At 44.8% G+C, this 20628-nt stretch overlaps 1 protein-coding gene across 1 annotated transcript in view; it reads left to right on the top strand.

Annotated features, from left to right (window-relative positions):
• The window catches only part of LOC106609777 (smoothened homolog), a 67857-nt gene that overhangs the window by 39904 nt on the left and 7325 nt on the right, over window positions 1-20628 (top strand). The window contains exons 5-10 of the mRNA XM_045700083.1: window positions 17468-17687; window positions 18041-18164; window positions 18271-18363; window positions 18756-18864; window positions 19693-19878; window positions 20420-20568. Of these exons, the coding sequence (XP_045556039.1) occupies window positions 17468-17687; window positions 18041-18164; window positions 18271-18363; window positions 18756-18864; window positions 19693-19878; window positions 20420-20568 (881 nt within the window). The remainder of the gene's footprint in view (window positions 1-17467; window positions 17688-18040; window positions 18165-18270; window positions 18364-18755; window positions 18865-19692; window positions 19879-20419; window positions 20569-20628) is intronic.

Raw genomic sequence — 20628 nt, 5'->3', positions numbered from 1 at the left:
CTTGTATTTAGCTAGTACAGGAGTCAGGAGGTAGGTCTTGTATTTAGCTAGTACAGGAGTCAGGAGGTAGGTCTTGTATTCAGCTAGTACAGGAGTCAGGAGGTAGGTCTTGTATTTAGCTAGTACAGGAGTCAGGAGGTAGGTCTTGTATTTAGCTAGTACAGGAGTCAGGAGGTAGGTCTTGTATTTAGCTAGTACAGGAGTCAGGAGGTAGGTCTTGTATTTCAGCTAGTACAGGAGTCAGGAGGTAGGTCTTGTATTTAGCTAGTACAGGAGTCAGGAGGTAGGTCTTGTATTTCAGCTAGTACAGGAGTCAGGAGGTAGGTCTTGTATTTAGCTAGTACAGGAGTCAGGAGGTAGGTCTTGTATTTCAGCTAGTACAGGAGTCAGGAGGTAGGTCTTGTATTTAGCTAGTACAGGAGTCAGGAGGTAGGTCTTGTATTTAGCTAGTACAGGAGTCAGGAGGTAGGTCTTGTATTCAGCTAGTACAGGAGTCAGGAGGTAGGTCTTGTATTTAGCTAGTACAGGAGTCAGGAGGTAGGTCTTGTATTTAGCTAGTACAGGAGTCAGGAGGTAGGTCTTGTATTCAGCTAGTACAGGAGTCAGGAGGTAGGTCTTGTATTTAGCTAGTACAGGAGTCAGGAGGTAGGTCTTGTATTCAGCTAGTACAGGAGTCAGGAGGTAGGTCTTGTATTCAGCTAGTACAGGAGTCAGGAGGTAGGTCTTGTATTTAGCTAGTACAGGAGTCAGGAGGTAGGTCTTGTATTTAGCTAGTACAGGAGTCAGGAGGTAGGTCTTGTATTTAGCTAGTACAGGAGTCAGGAGGTAGGTCTTGTATTTAGCTAGTACAGGAGTCAGGAGGTAGGTCTTGTATTTAGCTAGTACAGGAGTCAGGAGGTAGGTCTTGTATTTCAGCTAGTACAGGAGTCAGGAGGTAGGTCTTGTATTTAGCTAGTACAGGAGTCAGGAGGTAGGTCTTGTATTTAGCTAGTACAGGAGTCAGGAGGTAGGTCTTGTATTTAGCTAGTACAGGAGTCAGGAGGTAGGTCTTGTATTCAGCTAGTACAGGAGTCAGGAGGTAGGTCTTGTATTTAGCTAGTACAGGAGTCAGGAGGTAGGTCTTGTATTTCAGCTAGTACAGGAGTCAGGAGGTAGGTCTTGTATTTAGCTAGTACAGGAGTCAGGAGGTAGGTCTTGTATTTAGCTAGTACAGGAGTCAGGAGGTAGGTCTTGTATTTAGCTAGTACAGGAGTCAGGAGGTAGGTCTTGTATTTAGCTAGTACAGGAGTCAGGAGGTAGGTCTTGTATTTAGCTAGTACAGGAGTCAGGAGGTAGGTCTTGTATTTAGCTAGTACAGGAGTCAGGAGGTAGGTCTTGTATTTCAGCTAGTACAGGAGTCAGGAGGTAGGTCTTGTATTTAGCTAGTACAGGAGTCAGGAGGTAGGTCTTGTATTTCAGCTAGTACAGGAGTCAGGAGGTAGGTCTTGTATTTAGCTAGTACAGGAGTCAGGAGGTAGGTCTTGTATTTAGCTAGTACAGGAGTCAGGAGGTAGGTCTTGTATTCAGCTAGTACAGGAGTCAGGAGGTAGGTCTTGTATTTAGCTAGTACAGGAGTCAGGAGGTAGGTCTTGTATTCAGCTAGTACAGGAGTCAGGAGGTAGGTCTTGTATTTAGCTAGTACAGGAGTCAGGAGGTAGGTCTTGTATTTAGCTAGTACAGGAGTCAGGAGGTAGGTCTTGTATTTAGCTAGTACAGGAGTCAGGAGGTAGGTCTTGTATTTAGCTAGTACAGGAGTCAGGAGGTAGGTCTTGTATTTAGCTAGTACAGGAGTCAGGAGGTAGGTCTTGTATTTAGCTAGTACAGGAGTCAGGAGGTAGGTCTTGTATTTAGCTAGTACAGGAGTCAGGAGGTAGGTCTTGTATTTAGCTAGTACAGGAGTCAGGAGGTAGGTCTTGTATTTAGCTAGTACAGGAGTCAGGAGGTAGGTCTTGTATTTAGCTAGTACAGGAGTCAGGAGGTAGGTCTTGTATTCAGCTAGTACAGGAGTCAGGAGGTAGGTCTTGTATTTAGCTAGTACAGGAGTCAGGAGGTAGGTCTTGTATTTAGCTAGTACAGGAGTCAGGAGGTAGGTCTTGTATTTAGCTAGTACAGGAGTCAGGAGGTAGGTCTTGTATTTAGCTAGTACAGGAGTCAGGAGGTAGGTCTTGTATTTAGCTAGTACAGGAGTCAGGAGGTAGGTCTTGTATTCAGCTAGTACAGGAGTCAGGAGGTAGGTCTTGTATTTCAGCTAGTACAGGAGTCAGGAGGTAGGTCTTGTATTTAGCTAGTACAGGAGTCAGGAGGTAGGTCTTGTATTTCAGCTAGTACAGGAGTCAGGAGGTAGGTCTTGTATTTAGCTAGTACAGGAGTCAGGAGGTAGGTCTTGTATTCAGCTAGTACAGGAGTCAGGAGGTAGGTCTTGTATTTAGCTAGTACAGGAGTCAGGAGGTAGGTCTTGTATTTAGCTAGTACAGGAGTCAGGAGGTAGGTCTTGTATTTAGCTAGTACAGGAGTCAGGAGGTAGGTCTTGTATTCAGCTAGTACAGGAGTCAGGAGGTAGGTCTTGTATTTAGCTAGTACAGGAGTCAGGAGGTAGGTCTTGTATTTAGCTAGTACAGGAGTCAGGAGGTAGGTCTTGTATTCAGCTAGTACAGGAGTCAGGAGGTAGGTCTTGTATTTAGCTAGTACAGGAGTCAGGAGGTAGGTCTTGTATTTAGCTAGTACAGGAGTCAGGAGGTAGGTCTTGTATTTAGCTAGTACAGGAGTCAGGAGGTAGGTCTTGTATTTAGCTAGTACAGGAGTCAGGAGGTAGGTCTTGTATTTAGCTAGTACAGGAGTCAGGAGGTAGGTCTTGTATTTAGCTAGTACAGGAGTCAGGAGGTAGGTCTTGTATTTAGCTAGTACAGGAGTCAGGAGGTAGGTCTTGTATTTAGCTAGTACAGGAGTCAGGAGGTAGGTCTTGTATTTAGCTAGTACAGGAGTCAGGAGGTAGGTCTTGTATTTAGCTAGTACAGGAGTCAGGAGGTAGGTCTTGTATTTAGCTAGTACAGGAGTCAGGAGGTAGGTCTTGTATTTCAGCTAGTACAGGAGTCAGGAGGTAGGTCTTGTATTTAGCTAGTACAGGAGTCAGGAGGTAGGTCTTGTATTTAGCTAGTACAGGAGTCAGGAGGTAGGTCTTGTATTTAGCTAGTACAGGAGTCAGGAGGTAGGTCTTGTATTCAGCTAGTACAGGAGTCAGGAGGTAGGTCTTGTATTTCAGCTAGTACAGGAGTCAGGAGGTAGGTCTTGTATTTAGCTAGTACAGGAGTCAGGAGGTAGGTCTTGTATTTAGCTAGTACAGGAGTCAGGAGGTAGGTCTTGTATTTAGCTAGTACAGGAGTCAGGAGGTAGGTCTTGTATTTAGCTAGTACAGGAGTCAGGAGGTAGGTCTTGTATTTAGCTAGTACAGGAGTCAGGAGGTAGGTCTTGTATTTCAGCTAGTACAGGAGTCAGGAGGTAGGTCTTGTATTTAGCTAGTACAGGAGTCAGGAGGTAGGTCTTGTATTTAGCTAGTACAGGAGTCAGGAGGTAGGTCTTGTATTTCAGCTAGTACAGGAGTCAGGAGGTAGGTCTTGTATTTAGCTAGTACAGGAGTCAGGAGGTAGGTCTTGTATTTAGCTAGTACAGGAGTCAGGAGGTAGGTCTTGTATTTAGCTAGTACAGGAGTCAGGAGGTAGGTCTTGTATTTAGCTAGTACAGGAGTCAGGAGGTAGGTCTTGTATTTAGCTAGTACAGGAGTCAGGAGGTAGGTCTTGTATTTAGCTAGTACAGGAGTCAGGAGGTAGGTCTTGTATTTAGCTAGTACAGGAGTCAGGAGGTAGGTCTTGTATTTAGCTAGTACAGGAGTCAGGAGGTAGGTCTTGTATTTAGCTAGTACAGGAGTCAGGAGGTAGGTCTTGTATTTCAGCTAGTACAGGAGTCAGGAGGTAGGTCTTGTATTTAGCTAGTACAGGAGTCAGGAGGTAGGTCTTGTATTTAGCTAGTACAGGAGTCAGGAGGTAGGTCTTGTATTTAGCTAGTACAGGAGTCAGGAGGTAGGTCTTGTATTTAGCTAGTACAGGAGTCAGGAGGTAGGTCTTGTATTTAGCTAGTACAGGAGTCAGGAGGTAGGTCTTGTATTTCAGCTAGTACAGGAGTCAGGAGGTAGGTCTTGTATTCAGCTAGTACAGGAGTCAGGAGGTAGGTCTTGTATTTAGCTAGTACAGGAGTCAGGAGGTAGGTCTTGTATTTAGCTAGTACAGGAGTCAGGAGGTAGGTCTTGTATTTCAGCTAGTACAGGAGTCAGGAGGTAGGTCTTGTATTTAGCTAGTACAGGAGTCAGGAGGTAGGTCTTGTATTTCAGCTAGTACAGGAGTCAGGAGGTAGGTCTTGTATTTAGCTAGTACAGGAGTCAGGAGGTAGGTCTTGTATTCAGCTAGTACAGGAGTCAGGAGGTAGGTCTTGTATTTAGCTAGTACAGGAGTCAGGAGGTAGGTCTTGTATTTAGCTAGTACAGGAGTCAGGAGGTAGGTCTTGTATTTAGCTAGTACAGGAGTCAGGAGGTAGGTCTTGTATTTAGCTAGTACAGGAGTCAGGAGGTAGGTCTTGTATTTAGCTAGTACAGGAGTCAGGAGGTAGGTCTTGTATTTAGCTAGTACAGGAGTCAGGAGGTAGGTCTTGTATTTAGCTAGTACAGGAGTCAGGAGGTAGGTCTTGTATTTAGCTAGTACAGGAGTCAGGAGGTAGGTCTTGTATTTAGCTAGTACAGGAGTCAGGAGGTAGGTCTTGTATTTAGCTAGTACAGGAGTCAGGAGGTAGGTCTTGTATTTAGCTAGTACAGGAGTCAGGAGGTAGGTCTTGTATTTCAGCTAGTACAGGAGTCAGGAGGTAGGTCTTGTATTTAGCTAGTACAGGAGTCAGGAGGTAGGTCTTGTATTTCAGCTAGTACAGGAGTCAGGAGGTAGGTCTTGTATTTAGCTAGTACAGGAGTCAGGAGGTAGGTCTTGTATTTCAGCTAGTACAGGAGTCAGGAGGTAGGTCTTGTATTTAGCTAGTACAGGAGTCAGGAGGTAGGTCTTGTATTTAGCTAGTACAGGAGTCAGGAGGTAGGTCTTGTATTTAGCTAGTACAGGAGTCAGGAGGTAGGTCTTGTATTTAGCTAGTACAGGAGTCAGGAGGTAGGTCTTGTATTTAGCTAGTACAGGAGTCAGGAGGTAGGTCTTGTATTTAGCTAGTACAGGAGTCAGGAGGTAGGTCTTGTATTTAGCTAGTACAGGAGTCAGGAGGTAGGTCTTGTATTTAGCTAGTACAGGAGTCAGGAGGTAGGTCTTGTATTTCAGCTAGTACAGGAGTCAGGAGGTAGGTCTTGTATTCAGCTAGTACAGGAGTCAGGAGGTAGGTCTTGTATTTAGCTAGTACAGGAGTCAGGAGGTAGGTCTTGTATTTAGCTAGTACAGGAGTCAGGAGGTAGGTCTTGTATTTAGCTAGTACAGGAGTCAGGAGGTAGGTCTTGTATTCAGCTAGTACAGGAGTCAGGAGGTAGGTCTTGTATTTAGCTAGTACAGGAGTCAGGAGGTAGGTCTTGTATTTCAGCTAGTACAGGAGTCAGGAGGTAGGTCTTGTATTTAGCTAGTACAGGAGTCAGGAGGTAGGTCTTGTATTTAGCTAGTACAGGAGTCAGGAGGTAGGTCTTGTATTTAGCTAGTACAGGAGTCAGGAGGTAGGTCTTGTATTTAGCTAGTACAGGAGTCAGGAGGTAGGTCTTGTATTTAGCTAGTACAGGAGTCAGGAGGTAGGTCTTGTATTTAGCTAGTACAGGAGTCAGGAGGTAGGTCTTGTATTTAGCTAGTACAGGAGTCAGGAGGTAGGTCTTGTATTTAGCTAGTACAGGAGTCAGGAGGTAGGTCTTGTATTTAGCTAGTACAGGAGTCAGGAGGTAGGTCTTGTATTTAGCTAGTACAGGAGTCAGGAGGTAGGTCTTGTATTTAGCTAGTACAGGAGTCAGGAGGTAGGTCTTGTATTTAGCTAGTACAGGAGTCAGGAGGTAGGTCTTGTATTTAGCTAGTACAGGAGTCAGGAGGTAGGTCTTGTATTTAGCTAGTACAGGAGTCAGGAGGTAGGTCTTGTATTTAGCTAGTACAGGAGTCAGGAGGTAGGTCTTGTATTTAGCTAGTACAGGAGTCAGGAGGTAGGTCTTGTATTCAGCTAGTACAGGAGTCAGGAGGTAGGTCTTGTATTTAGCTAGTACAGGAGTCAGGAGGTAGGTCTTGTATTTAGCTAGTACAGGAGTCAGGAGGTAGGTCTTGTATTTAGCTAGTACAGGAGTCAGGAGGTAGGTCTTGTATTTAGCTAGTACAGGAGTCAGGAGGTAGGTCTTGTATTTAGCTAGTACAGGAGTCAGGAGGTAGGTCTTGTATTTAGCTAGTACAGGAGTCAGGAGGTAGGTCTTGTATTTAGCTAGTACAGGAGTCAGGAGGTAGGTCTTGTATTTAGCTAGTACAGGAGTCAGGAGGTAGGTCTTGTATTTAGCTAGTACAGGAGTCAGGAGGTAGGTCTTGTATTTAGCTAGTACAGGAGTCAGGAGGTAGGTCTTGTATTTAGCTAGTACAGGAGTCAGGAGGTAGGTCTTGTATTCAGCTAGTACAGGAGTCAGGAGGTAGGTCTTGTATTTAGCTAGTACAGGAGTCAGGAGGTAGGTCTTGTATTTAGCTAGTACAGGAGTCAGGAGGTAGGTCTTGTATTCAGCTAGTACAGGAGTCAGGAGGTAGGTCTTGTATTTAGCTAGTACAGGAGTCAGGAGGTAGGTCTTGTATTTAGCTAGTACAGGAGTCAGGAGGTAGGTCTTGTATTTAGCTAGTACAGGAGTCAGGAGGTAGGTCTTGTATTTCAGCTAGTACAGGAGTCAGGAGGTAGGTCTTGTATTCAGCTAGTACAGGAGTCAGGAGGTAGGTCTTGTATTTAGCTAGTACAGGAGTCAGGAGGTAGGTCTTGTATTTAGCTAGTACAGGAGTCAGGAGGTAGGTCTTGTATTTCAGCTAGTACAGGAGTCAGGAGGTAGGTCTTGTATTTAGCTAGTACAGGAGTCAGGAGGTAGGTCTTGTATTTAGCTAGTACAGGAGTCAGGAGGTAGGTCTTGTATTTAGCTAGTACAGGAGTCAGGAGGTAGGTCTTGTATTCAGCTAGTACAGGAGTCAGGAGGTAGGTCTTGTATTTAGCTAGTACAGGAGTCAGGAGGTAGGTCTTGTATTTAGCTAGTACAGGAGTCAGGAGGTAGGTCTTGTATTTCAGCTAGTACAGGAGTCAGGAGGTAGGTCTTGTATTTAGCTAGTACAGGAGTCAGGAGGTAGGTCTTGTATTTAGCTAGTACAGGAGTCAGGAGGTAGGTCTTGTATTTAGCTAGTACAGGAGTCAGGAGGTAGGTCTTGTATTTAGCTAGTACAGGAGTCAGGAGGTAGGTCTTGTATTCAGCTAGTACAGGAGTCAGGAGGTAGGTCTTGTATTTAGCTAGTACAGGAGTCAGGAGGTAGGTCTTGTATTTAGCTAGTACAGGAGTCAGGAGGTAGGTCTTGTATTTAGCTAGTACAGGAGTCAGGAGGTAGGTCTTGTATTTAGCTAGTACAGGAGTCAGGAGGTAGGTCTTGTATTTAGCTAGTACAGGAGTCAGGAGGTAGGTCTTGTATTTAGCTAGTACAGGAGTCAGGAGGTAGGTCTTGTATTTAGCTAGTACAGGAGTCAGGAGGTAGGTCTTGTATTTAGCTAGTACAGGAGTCAGGAGGTAGGTCTTGTATTTAGCTAGTACAGGAGTCAGGAGGTAGGTCTTGTATTTCAGCTAGTACAGGAGTCAGGAGGTAGGTCTTGTATTTAGCTAGTACAGGAGTCAGGAGGTAGGTCTTGTATTTAGCTAGTACAGGAGTCAGGAGGTAGGTCTTGTATTTAGCTAGTACAGGAGTCAGGAGGTAGGTCTTGTATTTCAGCTAGTACAGGAGTCAGGAGGTAGGTCTTGTATTTAGCTAGTACAGGAGTCAGGAGGTAGGTCTTGTATTTAGCTAGTACAGGAGTCAGGAGGTAGGTCTTGTATTTCAGCTAGTACAGGAGTCAGGAGGTAGGTCTTGTATTTAGCTAGTACAGGAGTCAGGAGGTAGGTCTTGTATTTAGCTAGTACAGGAGTCAGGAGGTAGGTCTTGTATTTAGCTAGTACAGGAGTCAGGAGGTAGGTCTTGTATTTAGCTAGTACAGGAGTCAGGAGGTAGGTCTTGTATTTAGCTAGTACAGGAGTCAGGAGGTAGGTCTTGTATTTAGCTAGTACAGGAGTCAGGAGGTAGGTCTTGTATTTAGCTAGTACAGGAGTCAGGAGGTAGGTCTTGTATTCAGCTAGTACAGGAGTCAGGAGGTAGGTCTTGTATTTAGCTAGTACAGGAGTCAGGAGGTAGGTCTTGTATTTAGCTAGTACAGGAGTCAGGAGGTAGGTCTTGTATTTAGCTAGTACAGGAGTCAGGAGGTAGGTCTTGTATTTAGCTAGTACAGGAGTCAGGAGGTAGGTCTTGTATTTAGCTAGTACAGGAGTCAGGAGGTAGGTCTTGTATTTAGCTAGTACAGGAGTCAGGAGGTAGGTCTTGTATTTCAGCTAGTACAGGAGTCAGGAGGTAGGTCTTGTATTTAGCTAGTACAGGAGTCAGGAGGTAGGTCTTGTATTTAGCTAGTACAGGAGTCAGGAGGTAGGTCTTGTATTTAGCTAGTACAGGAGTCAGGAGGTAGGTCTTGTATTTAGCTAGTACAGGAGTCAGGAGGTAGGTCTTGTATTTAGCTAGTACAGGAGTCAGGAGGTAGGTCTTGTATTTAGCTAGTACAGGAGTCAGGAGGTAGGTCTTGTATTTAGCTAGTACAGGAGTCAGGAGGTAGGTCTTGTATTTAGCTAGTACAGGAGTCAGGAGGTAGGTCTTGTATTTAGCTAGTACAGGAGTCAGGAGGTAGGTCTTGTATTTAGCTAGTACAGGAGTCAGGAGGTAGGTCTTGTATTTAGCTAGTACAGGAGTCAGGAGGTAGGTCTTGTATTTAGCTAGTACAGGAGTCAGGAGGTAGGTCTTGTATTCAGCTAGTACAGGAGTCAGGAGGTAGGTCTTGTATTCAGCTAGTACAGGAGTCAGGAGGTAGGTCTTGTATTTAGCTAGTACAGGAGTCAGGAGGTAGGTCTTGTATTTAGCTAGTACAGGAGTCAGGAGGTAGGTCTTGTATTTAGCTAGTACAGGAGTCAGGAGGTAGGTCTTGTATTTAGCTAGTACAGGAGTCAGGAGGTAGGTCTTGTATTTAGCTAGTACAGGAGTCAGGAGGTAGGTCTTGTATTTAGCTAGTACAGGAGTCAGGAGGTAGGTCTTGTATTTAGCTAGTACAGAAGTCAGGAGGTAGGTCTTGTATTTAGCTAGTACAGGAGTCAGGAGGTAGGTCTTGTATTCAGCTAGTACAGGAGTCAGGAGGTAGGTCTTGTATTTAGCTAGTACAGGAGTCAGGAGGTAGGTCTTGTATTTAGCTAGTACAGGAGTCAGGAGGTAGGTCTTGTATTTAGCTAGTACAGGAGTCAGGAGGTAGGTCTTGTATTCAGCTAGTACAGGAGTCAGGAGGTAGGTCTTGTATTTCAGCTAGTACAGGAGTCAGGAGGTAGGTCTTGTATTTAGCTAGTACAGGAGTCAGGAGGTAGGTCTTGTATTTAGCTAGTACAGGAGTCAGGAGGTAGGTCTTGTATTTAGCTAGTACAGGAGTCAGGAGGTAGGTCTTGTATTTAGCTAGTACAGGAGTCAGGAGGTAGGTCTTGTATTTAGCTAGTACAGGAGTCAGGAGGTAGGTCTTGTATTTAGCTAGTACAGGAGTCAGGAGGTAGGTCTTGTATTTCAGCTAGTACAGGAGTCAGGAGGTAGGTCTTGTATTCAGCTAGTACAGGAGTCAGGAGGTAGGTCTTGTATTTAGCTAGTACAGGAGTCAGGAGGTAGGTCTTGTATTCAGCTAGTACAGGAGTCAGGAGGTAGGTCTTGTATTTCAGCTAGTACAGGAGTCAGGAGGTAGGTCTTGTATTTCAGCTAGTACAGGAGTCAGGAGGTAGGTCTTGTATTTAGCTAGTACAGGAGTCAGGAGGTAGGTCTTGTATTTAGCTAGTACAGGAGTCAGGAGGTAGGTCTTGTATTTAGCTAGTACAGGAGTCAGGAGGTAGGTCTTGTATTTAGCTAGTACAGGAGTCAGGAGGTAGGTCTTGTATTCAGCTAGTACAGGAGTCAGGAGGTAGGTCTTGTATTTAGCTAGTACAGGAGTCAGGAGGTAGGTCTTGTATTCAGCTAGTACAGGAGTCAGGAGGTAGGTCTTGTATTTAGCTAGTACAGGAGTCAGGAGGTAGGTCTTGTATTTAGCTAGTACAGGAGTCAGGAGGTAGGTCTTGTATTTAGCTAGTACAGGAGTCAGGAGGTAGGTCTTGTATTTAGCTAGTACAGGAGTCAGGAGGTAGGTCTTGTATTTAGCTAGTACAGGAGTCAGGAGGTAGGTCTTGTATTCAGCTAGTACAGGAGTCAGGAGGTAGGTCTTGTATTTAGCTAGTACAGGAGTCAGGAGGTAGGTCTTGTATTTAGCTAGTACAGGAGTCAGGAGGTAGGTCTTGTATTTCAGCTAGTACAGGAGTCAGGAGGTAGGTCTTGTATTCAGCTAGTACAGGAGTCAGGAGGTAGGTCTTGTATTCAGCTAGTACAGGAGTCAGGAGGTAGGTCTTGTATTTAGCTAGTACAGGAGTCAGGAGGTAGGTCTTGTATTTAGCTAGTACAGGAGTCAGGAGGTAGGTCTTGTATTTAGCTAGTACAGGAGTCAGGAGGTAGGTCTTGTATTTAGCTAGTACAGGAGTCAGGAGGTAGGTCTTGTATTTAGCTAGTACAGGAGTCAGGAGGTAGGTCTTGTATTTCAGCTAGTACAGGAGTCAGGAGGTAGGTCTTGTATTTAGCTAGTACAGGAGTCAGGAGGTAGGTCTTGTATTCAGCTAGTACAGGAGTCAGGAGGTAGGTCTTGTATTTAGCTAGTACAGGAGTCAGGAGGTAGGTCTTGTATTTAGCTAGTACAGGAGTCAGGAGGTAGGTCTTGTATTTAGCTAGTACAGGAGTCAGGAGGTAGGTCTTGTATTTAGCTAGTACAGGAGTCAGGAGGTAGGTCTTGTATTCAGCTAGTACAGGAGTCAGGAGGTAGGTCTTGTATTCAGCTAGTACAGGAGTCAGGAGGTAGGTCTTGTATTTAGCTAGTACAGGAGTCAGGAGGTAGGTCTTGTATTTAGCTAGTACAGGAGTCAGGAGGTAGGTCTTGTATTTCAGCTAGTACAGGAGTCAGGAGGTAGGTCTTGTATTTCAGCTAGTACAGGAGTCAGGAGGTAGGTCTTGTATTTAGCTAGTACAGGAGTCAGGAGGTAGGTCTTGTATTCAGCTAGTACAGGAGTCAGGAGGTAGGTCTTGTATTCAGCTAGTACAGGAGTCAGGAGGTAGGTCTTGTATTTAGCTAGTACAGGAGTCAGGAGGTAGGTCTTGTATTCAGCTAGTACAGGAGTCAGGAGGTAGGTCTTGTATTTCAGCTAGTACAGGAGTCAGGAGGTAGGTCTTGTATTCAGCTAGTACAGGAGTCAGGAGGTAGGTCTTGTATTTAGCTAGTACAGGAGTCAGGAGGTAGGTCTTGTATTTAGCTAGTACAGGAGTCAGGAGGTAGGTCTTGTATTTAGCTAGTACAGGAGTCAGGAGGTAGGTCTTGTATTCAGCTAGTACAGGAGTCAGGAGGTAGGTCTTGTATTTCAGCTAGTACAGGAGTCAGGAGGTAGGTCTTGTATTCAGCTAGTACAGGAGTCAGGAGGTAGGTCTTGTATTTAGCTAGTACAGGAGTCAGGAGGTAGGTCTTGTATTCAGCTAGTACAGGAGTCAGGAGGTAGGTCTTGTATTCAGCTAGTACAGGAGTCAGGAGGTAGGTCTTGTATTTAGCTAGTACAGGAGTCAGGAGGTAGGTCTTGTATTTAGCTAGTACAGGAGTCAGGAGGTAGGTCTTGTATTTAGCTAGTACAGGAGTCAGGAGGTAGGTCTTGTATTTAGCTAGTACAGGAGTCAGGAGGTAGGTCTTGTATTCAGCTAGTACAGGAGTCAGGAGGTAGGTCTTGTATTTAGCTAGTACAGGAGTCAGGAGGTAGGTCTTGTATTTAGCTAGTACAGGAGTCAGGAGGTAGGTCTTGTATTTCAGCTAGTACAGGAGTCAGGAGGTAGGTCTTGTATTCAGCTAGTACAGGAGTCAGGAGGTAGGTCTTGTATTTAGCTAGTACAGGAGTCAGGAGGTAGGTCTTGTATTCAGCTAGTACAGGAGTCAGGAGGTAGGTCTTGTATTCAGCTAGTACAGGAGTCAGGAGGTAGGTCTTGTATTTAGCTAGTACAGGAGTCAGGAGGTAGGTCTTGTATTTAGCTAGTACAGGAGTCAGGAGGTAGGTCTTGTATTTAGCTAGTACAGGAGTCAGGAGGTAGGTCTTGTATTTCAGCTAGTACAGGAGTCAGGAGGTAGGTCTTGTATTCAGCTAGTACAGGAGTCAGGAGGTAGGTCTTGTATTCAGCTAGTACAGGAGTCAGGAGGTAGGTCTTGTATTTCGGCTAGTACAGGAGTCAGGAGGTAGGTCTTGTATTTAGCTAGTACAGGAGTCAGGAGGTAGGTCTTGTATTTAGCTAGTACAGGAGTCAGGAGGTAGGTCTTGTATTTAGCTAGTACAGGAGTCAGGAGGTAGGTCTTGTATTTCAGCTAGTACAGGAGTCAGGAGGTAGGTCTTGTATTTAGCTAGTACAGGAGTCAGGAGGTAGGTCTTGTATTCAGCTAGTACAGGAGTCAGGAGGTAGGTCTTGTATTCAGCTAGTACAGGAGTCAGGAGGTAGGTCTTGTATTCAGCTAGTACAGGAGTCAGGAGGTAGGTCTTGTATTTAGCTAGTACAGGAGTCAGGAGGTAGGTCTTGTATTTAGCTAGTACAGGAGTCAGGAGGTAGGTCTTGTATTTCAGCTAGTACAGGAGTCAGGAGGTAGGTCTTGTATTTAGCTAGTACAGGAGTCAGGAGGTAGGTCTTGTATTTAGCTAGTACAGGAGTCAGGAGGTAGGTCTTGTATTTCAGCTAGTACAGGAGTCAGGAGGTAGGTCTTGTATTCAGCTAGTACAGGAGTCAGGAGGTAGGTCTTGTATTTCAGCTAGTACAGGAGTCAGGAGGTAGGTCTTGTATTTAGCTAGTACAGGAGTCAGGAGGTAGGTCTTGTATTTAGCTAGTACAGGAGTCAGGAGGTAGGTCTTGTATTTAGCTAGTACAGGAGTCAGGAGGTAGGTCTTGTATTTAGCTAGTACAGGAGTCAGGAGGTAGGTCTTGTATTCAGCTAGTACAGGAGTCAGGAGGTAGGTCTTGTATTCAGCTAGTACAGGAGTCAGGAGGTAGGTCTTGTATTTAGCTAGTACAGGAGTCAGGAGGTAGGTCTTGTATTCAGCTAGTACAGGAGTCAGGAGGTAGGTCTTGTATTTCAGCTAGTACAGGAGTCAGGAGGTAGGTCTTGTATTCAGCTAGTACAGGAGTCAGGAGGTAGGTCTTGTATTCAGCTAGTACAGGAGTCAGGAGGTAGGTCTTGTATTTAGCTAGTACAGGAGTCAGGAGGTAGGTCTTGTATTTAGCTAGTACAGGAGTCAGGAGGTAGGTCTTGTATTTAGCTAGTACAGGAGTCAGGAGGTAGGTCTTGTATTTAGCTAGTACAGGAGTCAGGAGGTAGGTCTTGTATTTAGCTAGTACAGGAGTCAGGAGGTAGGTCTTGTATTCAGCTAGTACAGGAGTCAGGAGGTAGGTCTTGTATTTAGCTAGTACAGGAGTCAGGAGGTAGGTCTTGTATTTAGCTAGTACAGGAGTCAGGAGGTAGGTCTTGTATTTAGCTAGTACAGGAGTCAGGAGGTAGGTCTTGTATTCAGCTAGTACAGGAGTCAGGAGGTAGGTCTTGTATTTAGCTAGTACAGGAGTCAGGAGGTAGGTCTTGTATTTAGCTAGTACAGGAGTCAGGAGGTAGGTCTTGTATTCAGCTAGTACAGGAGTCAGGAGGTAGGTCTTGTATTTAGCTAGTACAGGAGTCAGGAGGTAGGTCTTGTATTCAGCTAGTACAGGAGTCAGGAGGTAGGTCTTGTATTTAGCTAGTACAGGAGTCAGGAGGTAGGTCTTGTATTCAGCTAGTACAGGAGTCAGGAGGTAGGTCTTGTATTTAGCTAGTACAGGAGTCAGGAGGTAGGTCTTGTATTCAGCTAGTACAGGAGTCAGGAGGTAGGTCTTGTATTTAGCTAGTACAGGAGTCAGGAGGTAGGTCTTGTATTTAGCTAGTACAGGAGTCAGGAGGTAGGTCTTGTATTTAGCTAGTACAGGAGTCAGGAGGTAGGTCTTGTATTTAGCTAGTACAGGAGTCAGGAGGTAGGTCTTGTATTTAGCTAGTACAGGAGTCAGGAGGTAGGTCTTGTATTTAGCTAGTACAGGAGTCAGGAGGTAGGTCTTGTATTCAGCTAGTACAGGAGTCAGGAGGTAGGTCTTGTATTTAGCTAGTACAGGAGTCAGGAGGTAGGTCTTGTATTTAGCTAGTACAGGAGTCAGGAGGTAGGTCTTGTATTTAGCTAGTACAGGAGTCAGGAGGTAGGTCTTGTATTCAGCTAGTACAGGAGTCAGGAGGTAGGTCTTGTATTTAGCTAGTACAGGAGTCAGGAGGTAGGTCTTGTATTTAGCTAGTACAGGAGTCAGGAGGTAGGTCTTGTATTTAGCTAGTACAGGAGTCAGGAGGTAGGTCTTGTATTTAGCTAGTACAGGAGTCAGGAGGTAGGTCTTGTATTCAGCTAGTACAGGAGTCAGGAGGTAGGTCTTGTATTTAGCTAGTACAGGAGTCAGGAGGTAGGTCTTGTATTTAGCTAGTACAGGAGTCAGGAGGTAGGTCTTGTATTTAGCTAGTACAGGAGTCAGGAGGTAGGTCTTGTATTTCAGCTAGTACAGGAGTCAGGAGGTAGGTCTTGTATTTAGCTAGTACAGGAGTCAGGAGGTAGGTCTTGTATTTAGCTAGTACAGGAGTCAGGAGGTAGGTCTTGTATTCAGCTAGTACAGGAGTCAGGAGGTAGGTCTTGTATTTCAGCTAGTACAGGAGTCAGGAGGTAGGTCTTGTATTTAGCTAGTACAGGAGTCAGGAGGTAGGTCTTGTATTCAGCTAGTACAGGAGTCAGGAGGTAGGTCTTGTATTTAGCTAGTACAGGAGTCAGGAGGTAGGTCTTGTATTCAGCTAGTACAGGAGTCAGGAGGTAGGTCTTGTATTTCAGCTAGTACAGGAGTCAGGAGGTAGGTCTTGTATTTAGCTAGTACAGGAGTCAGGAGGTAGGTCTTGTATTCAGCTAGTACAGGAGTCAGGAGGTAGGTCTTGTATTTAGCTAGTACAGGAGTCAGGAGGTAGGTCTTGTATTTCAGCTAGTACAGGAGTCAGGAGGTAGGTCTTGTATTTAGCTAGTACAGGAGTCAGGAGGTAGGTCTTGTATTCAGCTAGTACAGGAGTCAGGAGGTAGGTCTTGTATTTAGCTAGTACAGGAGTCAGGAGGTAGGTCTTGTATTCAGCTAGTACAGGAGTCAGGAGGTAGGTCTTGTATTTAGCTAGTACAGGAGTCAGGAGGTAGGTCTTGTATTTCAGCTAGTACAGGAGTCAGGAGGTAGGTCTTGTATTTAGCTAGTACAGGAGTCAGGAGGTAGGTCTTGTATTTAGCTAGTACAGGAGTCAGGAGGTAGGTCTTGTATTCAGCTAGTACAGGAGTCAGGAGGTAGGTCTTGTATTCAGCTAGTACAGGAGTCAGGAGGTAGGTCTTGTATTTAGCTAGTACAGGAGTCAGGAGGTAGGTCTTGTATTTAGCTAGTACAGGAGTCAGGAGGTAGGTCTTGTATTTAGCTAGTACAGGAGTCAGGAGGTAGGTCTTGTATTCAGCTAGTACAGGAGTCAGGAGGTAGGTCTTGTATTCAGCTAGTACAGGAGTCAGGAGGTAGGTCTTGTATTTAGCTAGTACAGGAGTCAGGAGGTAGGTCTTGTATTTAGCTAGTACAGGAGTCAGGAGGTAGGTCTTGTATTCAGCTAGTACAGGAGTCAGGAGGTAGGTCTTGTATTCAGCTAGTACAGGAGTCAGGAGGTAGGTCTTGTATTTAGCTAGTACAGGAGTCAGGAGGTAGGTCTTGTATTCAGCTAGTACAGGAGTCAGGAGGTAGGTCTTGTATTTAGCTAGTACAGGAGTCAGGAGGTAGGTCTTGTATTTAGCTAGTACAGGAGTCAGGAGGTAGGTCTTGTATTTAGCTAGTACAGGAGTCAGGAGGTAGGTCTTGTATTCAGCTAGTACAGGAGTCAGGAGGTAGGTCTTGTATTCAGCTAGTACAGGAGTCAGGAGGTAGGTCTTGTATTTAGCTAGTACAGGAGTCAGGAGGTAGGTCTTGTATTTAGCTAGTACAGGAGTCAGGAGGTAGGTCTTGTATTTAGCTAGTACAGGAGTCAGGAGGTAGGTCTTGTATTTAGCTAGTACAGGAGTCAGGAGGTAGGTCTTGTATTCAGCTAGTACAGGAGTCAGGAGGTAGGTCTTGTATTTAGCTAGTACAGGAGTCAGGAGGTAGGTCTTGTATTTAGCTAGTACAGGAGTCAGGAGGTAGGTCTTGTATTCAGCTAGTACAGGAGTCAGGAGGTAGGTCTTGTATTCAGCTAGTACAGGAGTCAGGAGGTAGGTCTTGTATTTAGCTAGTACAGGAGTCAGGAGGTAGGTCTTGTATTTAGCTAGTACAGGAGTCAGGAGGTAGGTCTTGTATTTAGCTAGTACAGGAGTCAGGAGGTAGGTCTTGTATTCAGCTAGTACAGGAGTCAGGAGGTAGGTCTTGTATTCAGCTAGTACAGGAGTCAGGAGGTAGGTCTTGTATTTAGCTAGTACAGGAGTCAGGAGGTAGGTCTTGTATTTAGCTAGTACAGGAGTCAGGAGGTAGGTCTTGTATTCAGCTAGTACAGGAGTCAGGAGGTAGGTCTTGTATTCAGCTAGTACAGGAGTCAGGAGGTAGGTCTTGTATTTAGCTAGTACAGGAGTCAGGAGGTAGGTCTTGTATTCAGCTAGTACAGGAGTCAGGAGGTAGGTCTTGTATTCAGCTAGTACAGGAGTCAGGAGGTTCGTTTTCACAAGTTCGCTGTGTTTCTCAAACTTGATTGGTTGATTGGTTGGCTGATTGATTGACATTTTCAGACAATTAATAACACACATACAGTCAATGCAATGGCAGTGTACACTTAAAAATAATTGAGTCATTAACTTCCTTCTCTCTCTCTCTCTCTCTCTCTCTCTCTCTCTCTCTCTCTCTCTCTCTCTCTCTCTCTCATCCAGGTCTACCGAGACTCTGTCGTGTGTCATCATCTTCAGCCTCGTCTACTACTCCCTGATGTCTGGGGTGATCTGGTTCGTCATGCTGACCTACGCCTGGCACACGTCCTTCAAGGCCCTGGGCACCACCCACCAGCCCCTGTCGGGCAAGACCTCATACTTCCACATGGTCACATGGTCCGTCCCCTTCATCCTCACTGTGGCTATTCTAGCCACCGCTGAGGTATGGAACACCTACCATTAGTTTTAGCCTTTGAAAATAGTCATTTCTGTGATTTGCGGTGTATAATACTTACGATAATAACACATTATACATGCTTATGACAAGTCTCACAATGCGTTGTAACTGAATCTTAATTCTTTATACCAGCAGGCTTTAAGTTAAGTGTTACTGGGTTATTTTGCAATAGGGTAATCCCAAACAGTGTCTACAGTTTAGAGACACGTTTATTTATTACCTTTTCATGATGGAAAGACAATGACTCAGAATTTCTTGTTTTCCAAATGATTGATCTTTTATGCCGTTATGCCATTCAAACACATGTATGTGTTTCTGGTCTCTGTTGTTTGACATAGGTGGACGGAGACTCTGTCAGTGGGATCTGTTTCGTGGGCTATAAGAACTACCACTACCGTGCTGGCTTTGTGTTGGCTCCCATTGGAGTTGTGCTTGTCATTGGTGGCTATTTCCTCATACGAGGTGACTTCTCTCAAACCCAAAAACGAGACATTTTCATATTTCAGAATTTAAACGCTACCAAATAAACAGACGTTCCCAAAGTGATTTCCTCTGTTTGTGTCTGCAGGAGTCATGACGTTGTTTTCCATCAAGAGTAACCACCCGGGTCTTCTGAGTGAGAAGGCAGCGAGCAAAATCAACGAAACAATGCTAAGACTTGGTATGACCCCTTAGCTGTAAATCACCAGATATCCAGAGCCAAACCACTGGCATAACAGTGTAACAAACCTAGCTAGTGTTGAAAAGACAGATAACTGCTTCCCCAAGGGAGCTAGCTTTCTTGGAGCACTGGTTAGATCCACTGCCTTTGGGTCAGGCGATCCTAGTTTGACCTAGCACTGCCCCCCCCCGAAATGCTACAGTAGCATGCTAGAATAAACCTTTGATAAAGCCACTGAAATTGCCTCATCATAGATTGACTGATTCTGTTGCACGATATATGTTATATAACACCTTGGTTTTTATTTTCATATAAAGTATATTGTGTCCTGACTCCTGAGGTTTCTGGAATTCTAAATATCCCTAATCATTTGTGTAATTCCTCTTCATCAGGTATATTTGGGTTCCTGGCGTTTGGCTTTGTCTTAATCACGTTTGTCTGCCACTTCTACGACTTCTTCAACCAGGCTGAGTGGGAGAAGAGCTTCAGAGAATATGTGTTGTGAGTTCCTTTTCTCCTCATGTAGCCTACAGTAACCCGGAACTATATTCAACACTGCAACTTCAAAACAGGTGTTGAGGACCTAAGGACTTCTGGGCCCTTTTGGAATACAAAAAAAACAACAACAAAAACATATTTTCGCAGAACATGGGACCAATCACCAATATAGGAGATAACATAATTGGGAAAAGCTTTGCCTTGGAAAGTTTCCTTACGTCAATCCAATATGACAGACGAGAGATTACTTTAAGGAAGGGAGGAAGGAAATATGCATTTAAGAGTATTGGAACATGGCCCCAGTTGTATGGTGTGGTGGGAGATTTAATAGTATTGGTACATGGCCCCAGTTGTATGGTGTGGTGGGAGATTTAATAGTATTGGTACATGGCCCCAGTTGTATGGTGTAGTGGGAGATTTAATAGTATTGGAACATGGCCTCAGTTGTATGGTGTAGTGGGAGATTTAAGAGTATTGGAACATGGCCTCAGTTGTATGGTGTAGTGGGAGATTCCCAGCAGATGATGCTGTTGAGACTGGTGGTAACCACAGCCCTACCGGTTTGTTGTGCTGTGAATGCAGCCTTATTTCTCCACTCTGTTGACTTTGAGTGAACTGGTATGAATTTCACCTCAGAAATGTACTTTATTTTTCTTGTCTCAACAAGTAAACAACTGGTTCATGTCAACAGCTCAGTATGTGAATATGCCCCATTTATATGGCTTTACAGTGGGTGTGGGTATGTCAAGTATTTTTTCACAGCAAATGCAACTGCCTGTGTAAAAAGAGCTCTGAGGATTGATTGATGAACCCTGCGCTGGTTTTGAACAGGTGTGAGGCCAATGTGACGATCGCTCATCAGACCAACAAGCCGATCCCAGAATGTACTATCAAGAACCGTCCCAGTCTACTGGTGGAAAAGATTAATCTGTTCTCCATGTTCGGCACGGGCATCGCCATGAGCACCTGGGTGTGGACCAAGGCCACTATCCTCATCTGGAAACGCACCTGGTGCAAGTAAGCAGCCATTTCCTTTAAAACACACACAGAAAATTAGACTGGGCGGCAGTCCCTTTGTAGCAAAAAGTTGTTGTCTTGTAGATAAAAGGTAAGAAAATAGGCTACAAGAAAATAGTACATGAACTTTAACAACAATATCCCAAGTATGGAGTTACACATTGTATTATCTCTCTGAGGCATTCACACAGCATTATCTGTGTATTAAAGGTTAAATCCTCATAAGGTGAAAGAGCGCCACTGTTCGCCCCCGGTGCATTTGTTATTATTTTTGTTTTGTTGATGAAACGGAGGAGAGGAGTACCAGCATCACAGACATTTTGTTTTCTTCAGTACATACTATGCTGTTCTATCGCACCTGCAATGATGTCCGAGTGAAAAAATACAGTGTTCGTTGTTTGATGCAACTTCTTGGTTGTTGTAGTATCTCAAATGGACGTGGTAGTTTCACCAAGTACGGATTTCAGCTATTGCCACGTCAAGGGATACGTCAACATTGTCTGTCACATTGTCATTTATCTACCTGTTGTTCCTGTCATAGGGTTATCGGCCGTAGCGACGATGAGCCCAAGAGGATAAAGAAGAGCAAGATGATAGCCAAGGCCTTCTCCAAGCGCAAGGAGCTCCACAAAGACCCAGAGAAGGAGCTGTCCTTCAGCATGCACACTGTCTCCCATGATGGGCCAGTAGGTAAGTCCCCAAAGACCTGGAGAAGGAGCTGTCCTTCAGCATGCACACTGTCTCCCACGA

The sequence above is a fragment of the Salmo salar genome, chromosome ssa17 (assembly GCF_905237065.1).
Source record: "Salmo salar chromosome ssa17, Ssal_v3.1, whole genome shotgun sequence".
NCBI lineage: Eukaryota > Metazoa > Chordata > Actinopteri > Salmoniformes > Salmonidae > Salmo > Salmo salar.
The sequence above is the reverse complement of the archived record's forward strand: the minus strand, read 5'-3'. Positions and strand labels throughout refer to the sequence as shown.